Source organism: Pangasianodon hypophthalmus, chromosome 2 (genome assembly GCF_027358585.1).
Source record: "Pangasianodon hypophthalmus isolate fPanHyp1 chromosome 2, fPanHyp1.pri, whole genome shotgun sequence".
Taxonomy (NCBI): domain Eukaryota; kingdom Metazoa; phylum Chordata; class Actinopteri; order Siluriformes; family Pangasiidae; genus Pangasianodon; species Pangasianodon hypophthalmus.
In genome coordinates this window covers 13,976,150-13,989,995 of record NC_069711.1, presented here as the reverse complement: position 1 = coordinate 13,989,995, position 13,846 = coordinate 13,976,150, and the positions used below count along the sequence as shown (strand labels likewise).

General features: G+C 40.1%; 2 protein-coding genes across 2 annotated transcripts in view; one reads left to right on the top strand and one right to left on the bottom strand.

Annotated features, from left to right (window-relative positions):
- Positions 1–13,846, top strand: part of cfap100 (cilia and flagella associated protein 100) — a 50,241-nt gene that overhangs the window by 20,397 nt on the left and 15,998 nt on the right. The gene's annotated exons all lie outside the window — the stretch shown is intronic.
- LOC113533298 (Krueppel-like factor 15) lies at positions 184–12,214 on the bottom strand. The gene is made up of 3 exons (XM_026925360.3): positions 12,053–12,214; positions 9,048–10,552; positions 184–4,052 (listed from the first exon to the last, which is right to left on the bottom strand). The coding sequence occupies exons 2-3, from the start codon at positions 10,370–10,372 to the stop codon at positions 3,884–3,886; spliced, it is 1,494 nt and encodes a 497-aa protein (XP_026781161.2). The 5' UTR covers positions 10,373–10,552; positions 12,053–12,214; the 3' UTR covers positions 184–3,883.

Here is a 13,846-nt window from a genome sequence, read left to right as displayed (position 1 = left end):
CACCTGTGCAGGTCTACCTGATAATCTGATTATCCTACAGGACTACTCATAGCTGAAAAGAAATCAATTTCCAACATCCGACTGTCATTTTTAACAGTCACTCTGCAACACATAAAGCCTGAATGACATACACAAACACACACATACATGCACATCCACGCATGCACAAACATCATGCATTTGAATCAGAGAAACTTGGGTAAAATTTAAAACATGCACAGTTGACTGTGATACTAATGCATCTCCTGTGAGTATGTAGATGCTGAAATAGTCTCTTTGGTAAATTATTTCAAATCTTTGAGGGAGGTGGCTGGCCACTCTGGACAGCCTTATGCAATTTCAGCCATCTTTTTCTAATAAACCTAAACAGATTTCTAATGATGGCCCCAGGATGGTTTTGATGAAAGTTGTACAAGTTGTGTGTTGATGTCATAACAGTCCATCTGGCACGTCAAAACCCAAAGAGCCAAGGTCAGCACGTTGGGATAAATATTGCATAGTTCAGCGCTGTCTTGGCACTGTACATGATAGTGTAGTGCAATGTTCTAGGTTAGGAAACCCCTGACATATTTCCATGGATAATGTATGGCTATGCAGTCTGAAAGAATTCCTCAAAAAACATCTGTATACTACTTTTGTAACCAGGTATATACACTGTATTGCCAAAGGGTTGTGGACACCTAACCATCACACCCATATGTGGTTCTTCCCCAAACCATTGCCACAAAGTTGGAAGTACACAATTATACAGGATGTCTTTGTATGCTGTAGAATTATGATTTCCCTTCACTGGAACTAAGAGACCCAAACATGTTCCAACATGACAATGCTCCTGTGCACAAAGCAAAGTTCATGAAGACATGTTTTGCCAAGATTGGTGTGGAAAAATTTGAACCCTGACCCCAACCCCACTGACCTCAACACCACATCTGCACATTGTAATTTACTGCTAGGTATAGCTGGTAATATTATTTTAGACATTTGGGGAATTGTTCTTTTGTTTTAATGATTTTTTTAAATTATTTTTTATTTCTGACTATTGGTGATTTTTAAGGAAAAGCTCAAAAAGTGACACTTTTTTCTGCTTTTGTCCTTTCTTTTGTATCCTAACACTTCTCTTTACTGTATTTATTTTACCTATTACTATTACTTAGCATACACAATTGCTTATACTATGACTCATATTTCTGTCCATTATTTCATTGCATTTTGACTAATTTGTTTTCATTTTATTGTGCTATTCTTAAATTACATTTAAATCACTTTTTAATTACTTTCATCAAGGTGCTATATACATTTTTTCCTTTTCAATACAGTGCCTCACACTGCACGCATTCTAAGTAATCATACTGTACATACAAATACCCAGGACTCTTCCTCCTGTGGAATGGAAGATTCGTTGTCCATACAGGTAAAACCTCATACCAAAATCATTCGCAAATGATCAAGGCTAACTACTTTTTCCTGTTTTTACTTTACTTTTTTATTTACCAAAGCAACTGCATGTCTTCCCATCCCCTATATACACAGCCCCCTACTCCCACTAACACAACATGAAACAGTTCTCTGTAATCATGCCATGTGTTCATGATAAGCTGTAAACCAACCTTTCCTACTTCACATATGACTTTGACTCTCTCCTTATGGCCAGTGACTAAGCATTTTTACACACATTGGTAGCACTGCATGTGATATGGGGAGGGAAGAGCAAATACAAAGCAACAACTGTTCTGAGAAACATTGTGTACACTCTGATGTATAATAATTTTCCTCTAACAGTTACAAAAGTCTCCAGGGTTTTATCACTGTGGGAAGAGTGAGATGAGGTTGTTCATGTTTATTGAAGCTGATGGCTATCATTTGAAACCTATCATCTCTGCATGTTTAGTAACAATGAATGTTTTGCTCATATGAATGTACAGGCTCTGTTTAATTCCTATAGAGCTTTGTAAGCTCACATTTTGTGTGTCTATCCAGTGCTTATGAAAGCTGTTAGACCAGCAGCTCATTATCCTTATTAACTAGACTACTTAACAATGAACACTGGTTGAAACTACAAATTAATCTTTTGGTTAAAAATATTGCATATTGGAATGACTTTTTATAAAAGCAGATGTCAGCTCTTAGCTTCATGATGCCTGATAACTGCACTGCTGTTTTACCTTTTCAAGACCTTCAGAGTCAACAGATAGCTGAGTAATTATCAAGACCTTGAAGATCATAATTCATTCTGGAGCTAGAAATATCATAAATGTTGCAGTGTAGTCTCCACGATCTTTGGTCATTTTTGAGGAAAGGTAAATCTAGCTACTTGGACATAGATTCTAGATTTTTTAAAATGCATTTTTTTATACTTTACAGTGTAGACACCACCACAAAATATTTATCTACATGTTTTATTTGTAAATGAATTCAGTGTACAAGGGGAAAAATATATATATTTATATACTTATATGTATGGAAACACTTATGTACACATTTAGGATTACACTAAAAATCTTAACCACAAACAACAATTCCCCTTTGTTTAATTTGCCTCTCAACCTCCCCACCCTTAAAATCATACAGGTTTTATTTACATACATTCATAGGATGTGGCTAAAAACACCTGTGTGTTAACAAGTATTCATAAAATTCATTCTATGAATGAAAGGAATGCCATTATATATGTACAGTGGGCCCCTTGATCAGAAAGAGAACACACATGAAACAGATAAGGAAGTAAGTCTCCCCACTTCCAGAAGTGCCCAGAAAATATTAATAAACACTAAATAAAACATGGCACCAACACTACTGTGGTTTTGCCTACTTCAGCCACAAGCACCTTGGTATGTCCACACTACTTACCCAACTTTCCTAACAAACATGAACAAACGCAAACATGCTGGTGTGTAATCGTTGTAAAGTTACAGTATGTAATCCTCAAACTGTAACATAACCATTTTATCTTGACCACTTTGGGTTCACTGAAAGTAACAGCTACAGTGTTTCATGTTCATGCTCCTGTTTGTGTGAAGGTGCGGGGGAGTGGGGTAGACAGATGTAACACCAGCATTAGTATCACAATGATCTGTAGGTAATCCAGTAACACACTGGAGTTTGGAGGCATATTCTGTGTCACAGGAAATAAAATAATAAAACAGAAAGAGAAGACACTTGGGTCCAAATGCTCCATGTGCTTACAAATATCAAGTGAATCTCATTTAGTGTCACTGCTGCTAAGTGCTAACTACGAGTATAAATGATTAACACTCTTAGTTATTACTCTAAGTTGTTTGATTGGGTCACATTCCTTCATGAACTTCATGAGTTGTTCTGAAATGCTGAGACTGGGTTTACAGCGTCCCCAGCACCCAAGTCAGACCTGAGATAAGAGCTTTGTGGTTGACTAAGGCCAAAAACACAGCAGAGCCATTAAGAGGCGACATTAATAAAAATACAAACACCTTATTACAAAACAGCTTGCCTTAAAAGCAAAAATGAGATTTTCAACACTGATTGAAGGTGTACATATTAAACATGTACAATCGACATTGTCCTCGTTTTTTGCATTTCTATTGTCGTTCTGCACTCACATAAGAATGATGTGGTTTATGAAAGTGTCCCCATAGCTTATTCAAATCGACTGATCCCCATTAGCACAGTCTGTATTAATGCCAGTCTGCTCTTCTTTGTAATCCATACAGAATGTAGCACCAAAGATAACAATACATTTTGCCTTTGCTCTGCCACTGAGATTTAATTTAAAACACTATAAATATGAGGGCAAAGTAGAAATGCTCAGACATGATACTTCTTACGGTTCCAACAGTTTCCTCTCACCTATTCACACACACCAAATTCGTTGTGATTTTGTGGTTCAGTGAGTGCAATGGGGGTGGGATCAGGCAGCAGTGCGGACTGTCCGGCTGTTCCTGGGAAAGCGGTGGACTTTGATGTGCTTTGATAGGTGATCACTGCGGGCAAACTTCTTCTCACACACGGGACACTGGTACGGCTTCACCCCAGAATGGGACCGCCGGTGACGGGACAGCTCATCCGAGCGGGAAAACCTGGGACACACACAGAGAGTTCAGTCATGCAGGCAAGACAATGGATTTGCACTGATATGATTTATATAACCTTAACTGGTCTCAGATCAACCCCAAAAAACATCTGCCTCCCATCTGCCAATCCTCAGCACAATAAATAATGTAAGAGTCATGCTAGTGCTATGATTGCAGCACGTAACAAGTATTCTAATAGGCCTAGTAATTAAGCATCAGCATACATATTCAGCAAGTGAGCATGATCTCTGTTCATCAGCTGTGTTTGCCTGGAACCACGTGTTTAGAGCCCAGATCCAAACAGGCTGATAAGGTGCTGCAGCCTCAAGGTGTGCGATAAGACAATATGCTTTACAGTTTATGGCAGGGCCGGGTTGCTTTGCTCTTATGTAATCACAATACAGAACTAAGGCAAAGTGCCATAGGGAACACAAATACAAAATAGGTGCAAGTCTGTTATTTCTAGTAGGACGAGTAATGATCCTAGGTAAAACAAGCCAAGAGAAGATTCCTATGCAAGACCACTACTACCACTGATACTACCAAAAACCAAAAGACATGTTGCAACTATCCAGATTATTACAATTAATCATTTTATACATATTTTGTGCATTGCTTTCCTCCAGCCTCCAATTTTTTAACCTTCTAGACTAGGTTTAAGTAAACCTTGTCATGTGACTTGCAATAACTTGGCTGGGACATGAGCTTAATTTTTTTTTTCCAATATTAACTACATTACTCAAACTAGGCTACTATGGTCTATTGCTATTTATGTACACTATATGGCCAAAAATATGTGGACACCTGACCATCACACCCATATGTGGGTCTTCCCCAAACTGTTGCTGCAAAGTTGGGAGCACACAATTGTGAATTCCCTTCATTGGAACTAAGAGGCTCGAACCTGTTCCAGCATGACAATGCCCCTGTGCACAAAGCAAGCTCCATGAAGACATGGTTTGCCGAGGTTGGAGCGGAAGAACTCGAGTGGCCTGACCTCAACCCCACTGAACACCTTTGGGATGAATTGGAACGCTGCACACCAGGCCTCCTTGCCCAAAATCAGTGTCTGACCTCACTAATGCTCTTGTGGCTGAACGAGAGCCACGTTCCAAAATCCAGTGGAAAGCCTTCCCAGAAGAGTGAAGGTATTATAACAGTCAAGGGGAACTAAATCTGGAATGGGATGTTCAAAAAGCACATATGGGTGTGATGGTCAGGTGTCCACAAACTATTGTCCATATTGTATACTGTAAGTTGGCAGAGTCCTGAAAAAGTGTAGTTAAAGCATCAGTGATGACACCACTTTCCCTTGGACCCTGTTCAGAACTTGACTTTAAGCAGCTCAGAGCACTTTAGACATGGATGCAAGAGTGAAATAGGTCAACTTTCAAATTCAGGCTTGGGGCCAAGCCTCAGCTGTGGCCAGTATGAAGGCAGCTCTCAGAGGAAAGTTACTGTTATATGTAAAACACGGTGTACACTATACAAAGAGAAAGAGAGTTCTTCAGTTTGTCTCTCTGGAGAAACTCTTAGGGGTCACTATACAGTAGAAGAGAAAGACAACACAACAACAGGACAATCTCCTTTCCATAAATCCCTTTAGAAAGCTAAAATCATGAATCGTAGAAATAAACCTTGATAAACTATTTTTAAAGAGTGCAGATTGTTAATCTCATACAGTTTTGTTTTTCTCTGCATAGTATTCAGAATGATATTCTGGTAAAGGAAGTCTTACACCTAGTCTTAGTCTTAAAGCAGCTACCAGCATTTACTGGCAGTAAACTGTTAAGGCTCTTGTGAGAGCTCTGATTTTATAGTGTGGCCTTCTAAAAAAATTCTTTCTTCGAAAGCAAAGAGGAATGTCCTTTTTTAGAACTCCTGTGGACGCCAAGAGGCCCTCTCGCTTGCTGTTATAGAAATGTGTGTGTGTGTGTGTGTGTGTGAGTGAGTGAAAGAGAGCTTCATTACAGAGTAGAGGCAATTCCTAGAAAGAACACACTCATGTGTGTTCATGTGCTTCTTTTTTCTGGTTTGTGACATCCCCCTCAGAGCTTGGTAACTCCACTGAAAGGTGGCTCAGTGTAAACCATATGCTAATTACCAAAACATACACTCATGACGCACACACATGCACACACACACACACATACACACACACACACACAAAACCTTTCTCAGAACTTTGGTACATAACTTCCAGCAATACAAATGTAACATAAAATTGCATGTCTCCAAGTAAAACCTTAATCTAAGGTCCTCCAATCACCATCTAGCACTTTCAACGGTTCTTCACATTGTCCCCCTAAAGGAAACCCTTAAAGGTTCTCTACTCTTATTCCGCACGGTACCCTTTTAAAAACTTAATCCAGTGTTTGTGGTATGTGTGTGTGGCCTTGTGAGAAGCAGTGCACTGCAGGAGAGTGTAGCACAGTAGCACAGGCATACTTTCTATGCCTGTTAGAGACATAGGTAGGGGAGAGTGTGTGTGAGCAAAGGATCAGGAGGCGTTCCACTCTCACAGTCATGGTAACTATTCAGCACAGCATTTGAACTGAAACAGTCCCCTCTCTCACAGGCTCTCTCTCATAGTCTCACTATATTACACACACACACACACTTTCTTACTATCCTTGGGAGGACTTTCACCTGACATAATTACTAATGCAGCTAATGCTATGTCTACACCTAGCTCTAATCCTAAAATTAATCTCAGTAACCAAAAGGAAACATTTTGATCTTTCTTTGCTGCAGTTTTTCTAATTAAGCAGTTTTCCTTATGGGAACCAGCCAAATGTCCCTGTCAGATATTCCTATTTTTGTGGGGACAATTGGACCCTACCAAAATAATAAAAACATGCAGGCACACACACACACACACCAAACATTTTAGTTAGACTGGTTCTCACTAATCTAAGTCCTGTCTTTTAGACAGAACCTCTTTTGTTGCTAATAATTCATGGTCTCGAAAACAACTTGTTTCCTGCTGTTCAAACACAGAAACACAAACACACACAGAGTGAGAGAGAGAGAGAGAGAGAGAGAGAGAGAGAGATGATTCATTCCGATAACAACTAACAGCTGTGAAGTTTGTTAGTTAACCAGATCTAATTATGCAACTTCATAAAATATTGACAATGAGGGATGTGAAACCTATTAACAGACAAAAACCCTTGGCATGTGTGTGGGTGTATGTTGAAATTGTGTTTGAGTTCTCATGGTTGGATCTTGTCGGACCAGGCTTGCTGCCAGGATGCTACTGTAGCGTAAGGAGGGAGAGAGAGAGAGAGAGAGAGAGAGAGACAGAGGGGTAATGCTGATGAGTTCCTATCGTACCAGCAATCAGATTCCAGCGTTCTAAAAGGCTCACTTTCCTCTTGGTGTAGTGAAAGAAGAAAAGCCTTGAGAACATTTCTGCCACCCTCTGCAAATTTGTCCAAGCTTGCCCCTGTCTCTAAGTCATAATAAATAAAGACCCATATTTAACAGCAGTGCACACCTTCTACAGTGCTACATTTCTATCAAACAAATGGTTTAAATAATCAAGGTCACTGATGGGGAAAAAGTGTCTGAAAACCAAACATTTATATTTAGCCAGTAGAGGGACCTTCATACTGCCAATATCCTAAACCAAACGCTTTGGCAGTTCCACTATCCAAAAAGGTTGGATCATGCATTTTAAAAAATATGCATTTATTTAAAAAATATTATGACCTGTTTCAAATCGCACTGAGATCAGCAATCAGAAGTGGTTAGCAATCAGAGATTAGACAGATGTGTGTGTAATCTACTACAGAAACCCATAGAATTTCCTAATACAGGTTGGAATTCATCCCTGAGGCATCAAGCTTCTGGCTACCATGCTCTGTAGTTGGGATGGGGTTTTTATTTCTGGTATGGCATGTTTTGCTTTCTTCAACAATTGTGTAATTAAGCAGTATTTAGCAAATATAAGATTGGCAGCAGCAATTTTCTGAAGAGAGTTATATCATTCTTATTCTGTTTATTATGGTACTTATAAGAAAGGCATTAAGAAATGTCTGCATCAGAGAATTTCTTAGAGTTTTGCAAAATTACCTGTCTGACTATGTTAAACTCCAGTTTTATGATCTATAATGTTTTGCCCAAGGTTCTCTGAAATCTGTTTAGATGATTGCAATTGCAATTGTAATTTTGTTGAGAACAGCAGGTAAATTACAATCCAATTATTATCCCTACAGGGATATGTCAGTGTGATTCTTAAGAACATATGTTCAGTGAAGATATTATTATAAAATCTTGTGTGTCAGTTGTCTGCTAAATTAGGCTGTGTTTTGCTGTTATATGGCTCACAAACCATTCTCACTGTTGTAGTCCTGTTGCTTGGAATTGGGTGTAACCCTCTTTAGCTTGACTACATTACTGTTTCAACAACACACCCTGACCCTGAACACATGGACAACAACAAAGACAATAGATCTGTTACACACAAGGCATAGCTGTTCATTCTTTGCAAGACTCAAAAACACATGTGACTTAGAACCACATGCTGTGTGTCCTGTTTCATTTCACACTCTATGGGGAAGTACCTGTCAGTGTCATATCATGTTTCTCTTTTGCACTTCACACTATATATCTATCTACCTATCTATCAGTGTACCTATCTATCCATCAATCCAGCCACCCCCTCCCTCCTTTTAGATCTAGATTTAATATAAATTTCTGTCTATTTGGTTCTCTTGCATTTTCACCTACAGGGAAAGCGGAGGTCAAAAATAAAAAATGGTTTAATTCAAGGCACATATTATTTGAGTTAATTCACTGCCTGAGTTTGTCAGCAAAAGATAAAAACAACAATAACCATTTATTATTACAATAAAGAAAATAATGAAACCTTCTCCTATAGTTTTCCCAGACATCTGCCTCTATTTCAGAATTGGAATAAATCTCAAGCAACAACCCATTCCTGTACCCCACTTCTTGCCCTAGGGGTTCAGACTGTGAACATAAACACACACTCACTTCCATACACAGCCAGGCCAGTTACAGGCAAATGGCTTCTCTCCAGTATGTCTCCTCAGGTGAGCTTTAAGATGGCTACTCTTGGTGTACATCTTGGCACAGCCTGGAAAGTTGCACTTGTGCATTTTGATGAGATCTGCCACTGGATTCTTCTGGAACTTCTGTGCTCCTCCGACTAGGAGACCAGCTTGGAACCCACCCACACCAAGACCATCCCCTCCACTACCCACAGGTTTTGCTGCGATGGGCACAGGTGCTATCCGCACAAATTTAGATGTGCCACTGAGCCTGGTAGATGGTGAAGATGAATTGGGGGTAGAAGGTAGAAACTGAGGGACTAATGCAAAGGTCTGTCCCTGGATGTTAACCAGCAGTTGGGCAATTTTGATGTCTGTGCCTGGGGCGGGGGGCTGAGTTGTTAAGGGAGGAGTTGCAGCCCCACTGGGGCCCTGATTCTCCTGTTTGATCTGAATTGGTTGGATTTGAAGAATAACAGGCATCCCACTATTATCATTGCTGGCATTTGGGGTAGTGTTGTTCTCAGTGGAGACAGGTCTACTTTGGGTCTCCTTCTTTATTGCATCCTCTGCCTGCATGCTTGGATCTTGATTACTTGGAATACTATCTGTGCTTGTGGTCTCATGATCAACTCTGAAGTTTGATGGAAGCTTAGCCATTGACACCGTTTGATTAGAATGATGCTGAGATCCAATGGTGCTTGTCTCTGGCACCCTAGATGAGATCTCTTCCATGACCACCACTCCTGTCCCCAATCCGAGGTCCAGCTCCAACTCCAATCCAAGGTGTGAGTTCCCCTCATGCTTGAGGGACACCAAACCACTCATGTTTTCTTCTAAGAACTCTTCAATTTCCTCCAGGGTGGGTTGGAAAGGTTCAGCAGGTGCCTCCTCCATGTTTGAGGGGGACCAGATTGGTAAGTCAAAGTTCTCTTCCTTCATGCTGTCTCTTTGTGAGTTCCAGGGGATGCCTGCTAGAGGAGTTGAGGTTACAGTGCTATCCTCGGCATGGTTGCCACCTCCACCACCAAGGGAAGTATGGGATAGCAGGAAGTTGAGGATGCCATCCTGGCTCTCGGTACTTGATGTACTTCCGTAGCTTGAGCTTAGGACTTGGGAATCTGGGGAGGAGCAGGAACGCAGACTCGATGCATCACTGAGGTCGTCTTCTGAGAATGGTGACGGCATCACCTTATAGCTCCCCGAGTCTGATACCATATCTGACAGGTGGTACCCCACAGGTGAGGCAGAGTCTATGCCACTGTAAGAAAGGAAGTTCTCTTCAGCTGACAAGAAATGATCCACCATTCCCTAGATTTTCCCTTTTATTAAAATTTATAAACAACTCCTGTTTCGGTGAACAGTCAATTCCTCTTCCTCAGGCTACACCGAATTGATGAAGTCCATGTAAAATGAGAATGTTGTTTTTGCTCACAGCAAGAAAGACATACTGTGATTCACACATACACCAAAAGCTCCGGGCTGCACCTACACCAAGATAGGAGAGAGGATCAGATGTTAATATTACTGTGTTTCATTTTTTACTACAAACAATTTTGTGTTAATGTTTAAATCATGTTAAAATAATCAATAAAACCATTCAGGTTTCAGTCATATAGTCTCATATCTTTGCTATTCATGTGCAAGCGTACTACTGTGTTACATGTGGATACAATTAATACTTTGATAGTCACTTATTTATTATTGCTACCGCTAGATGGCGGACAAACGCAAAGCCAATTCATCAGTGTGTTGGAGAATTTGTCTCTGACACTATGAATACTCCGATACATAAAGTTTACACCGAAGACCTGATATCATGGTGACACGATAGCTATTAGATGTCCCACACTAGCCGATGGTTTACAAGCTCGACAAAATAGAGGCTAATTTATTCGCTAAATAACAACACTGTTACTTTGTTGCATAGCAACAAGCCACTTGTGGTAGAAGAAATGGCGGATATTAAACTGATATCTGAAATGTTCGAAAAATGTTTTTGCTTTAATTTTTTTTGTAAATTGTTGTATAAAAAACAATAGAACGTTTGAGATGGTGTGTTACTGTGTTATGTCCTGATCTCCGAGCAGATTAGTGATAGAGATTAGTTAGACCCCTGCGGATACCATGTTCTATTGCTTAAAATGTCATTTAGTAATTTCTCAATGAATGGTTTCCGAATTTCTAATATTGTAATGTTGGATAGATGAGGAGAGGCTGTAACTGTGGAGCTGATTAGAAGTGAATTGCTGTACGCACGCGCCCCTTCGCGTCTGTTTTTCCTCTGCCTAGCTGTGTGACCGACAGTAACCTCTGCGCGCCACTCACAAACTGTCAACACGTTGAGCGGTGAGCACGAGCACTTTTAATAGCGCTTCAGTCACGCGCATGGGCTGCATTCACCTTATATGCAACAAATTAACTTCAATCAGCAGCCATGCAAGAGATAGCAGATTACCAGCGCTAATCAGCAGCGCATATGATCTCTTCGTCGTTTTATCCAATAAGAGTCTGCAGTTTGATCTGGCTCTAATCGAAGTGCGTGTACTTCCACCTTATTGTTCACTCCCCAGTCTGCACAGGACCGCATGGTTCGGAAACCATCGTCCACATTCGTGCATATTAATGTTTTGAATTTGAATTCAGTGTTGAATTTAATAGAGTTTTCATTTTAAAGCATGCACACGAGTAACGATTTATATAAGACTGCAGGTGTAAATATCAATTATTGACTGCGGCGTGGAAATGTACATGATTAAGATGCACTTAATGGTACTGCGCTGAATATGAATCGAAATGTGAATAGTTACTTCCATGAAACAATACCCCCGCCCCCAGCTCTTCAACGTAAACATGTTTTCGTCCAAGGCAGCGCACGCGTGCCGCAGCATACGAAAGCAGTGCACACACACACACACACATACACACACACATACACACAGATATAATTCAAAGAAGCAAAAGTGAGTCTTGGGTAGAGCCTCTTACCCGTTTATTTCCAGCAGTCGTTTATAAATCCAAGGTTTTTTGTTTTTGTTGTTGTTTTTTTTTTTGCACTACTCCTGTGTACAAGAATGGCTGAATTGAGGCACTTGCCCTTGAAGCCCTCCGCGCGGTGTTGCTACACACTACTGGCCAGATACGCGGCACTGTAGTTGTACTATGTCTGGGACACGTGACCGTAGAGCGCGCTACAGGGGCGAGAATGAGAGGCAGGGCGCGAGGGCTCGTCCCGTACGCGCGATCTGGTTGGTTGGCGCCGATGCAGGGCGGGGCTCAGGGGCTGGCGTCACCGTGCGAGAGCTTCTCGTGTTTTGGATGACGGCGCGTGGACGCTGGAGAAGCGGAAAATGCCATTTCCATCTTTTCCTTCCCGTCTTTATCTAAAAGGTGCTGAAGGAAAAGCTACTGACACCAGTTTAGAAAGATGGCTGTGCAAAAGCAACAGTGCAACAAACTTGGAACATACAGTTACACTACGCTAGATACTTGCACCCTTCATGAAAATGAACAAATAAGCAACCTTCATGAAAATGACTAGTGAGTCTTTCTCTGCACAACACGAGTTTCAGAATGATGAAAAGTACAAACGTACCTCCACAATTCATATAAGAATTCTAAAATAAAGAATGTAACAACACTGAATCTTTTTCTGTAATGTCTAAAAGAGTGGATCACTTGCAGAGAAGCTTGGACCTCTCCTCCAAGCAGAACATTTTAAACTCCTTTATATTCTTTAGCTTTATCCATGTGGACTCACCTCTTCAGGTTAGACCACAGGTTTACAGTAGTTTTAATTCAAGACTGAAATAGGTATTGCAAACCACTGAGTTTGTGTTCCTGCAAACATTTCTATGTTGATATGGATGCATGTTTGGGGTCATTATCTTGCAAAATCATGCAAAATCATCTATTAAATGCCAAATCATCTAATAAATGCCAACTCCATAATATCATCTTGACGAATTTAGAATCAAATAAACTGTACAATTCTGAATTTTCTTCTTTGCCTCCCTCATCCTCCTTCTCGCTGTTGCTAAAGGGTCCAAATCATGGCAAATATTCAGCTGTTCCAGAATAAAAAATAGTTTATTGAAGTCCCTGATTATGACATACATCTAATGTTTATTATCTGTTGTGGAGGTCAACAACCATCTGTCTTACTTGTATTGAAAGTTCTTTATTTTCTACTCTGAGAATGGACAACAAAAGAATTTTACATGTGTGTAAACCCATATTTATATCTCAGAGAAACAGGTAATGGTCAATGGGAAAAAAGAGATGCTGAAGACAGAGAGTAATTTAAAGTAAGTTTTTTTGATGATTTGTTTGAATTTAACTTAAATATTTGTTTGGGATGTAATAATTTTGATAAACTGTTGTCATCTGATGTCTCTCCAATTTCATTTCACAAAAGCTCTACATGCTTGCTCTGAGACAATATGAGGTCTTTGACCTCCACCTGTCTCTCTGCTGTCACCACAGGGTCACCAGCTTGTCTCATAGATTGCAGCACTGCACTTGTCATCTGATCACACTATATGCCGCTTCAAAGACCTTGTGTGCAGAGAACCTGTAAAGATGCTATTTAATAGCTCTTTATATATACTTTATTTATTAGTGAAATAAAATGATTGACATATGCTAGGCAGGAACTTTGGACAACTTTCCTTTGAGATAAAAATTTAGAGAATCAAACACTGACTTAGATATATTTGATAAGTAACACTATAATAGTTGCCACAGACAGTACTATTGTCAGAATGGCACAGAGAGGCCAAC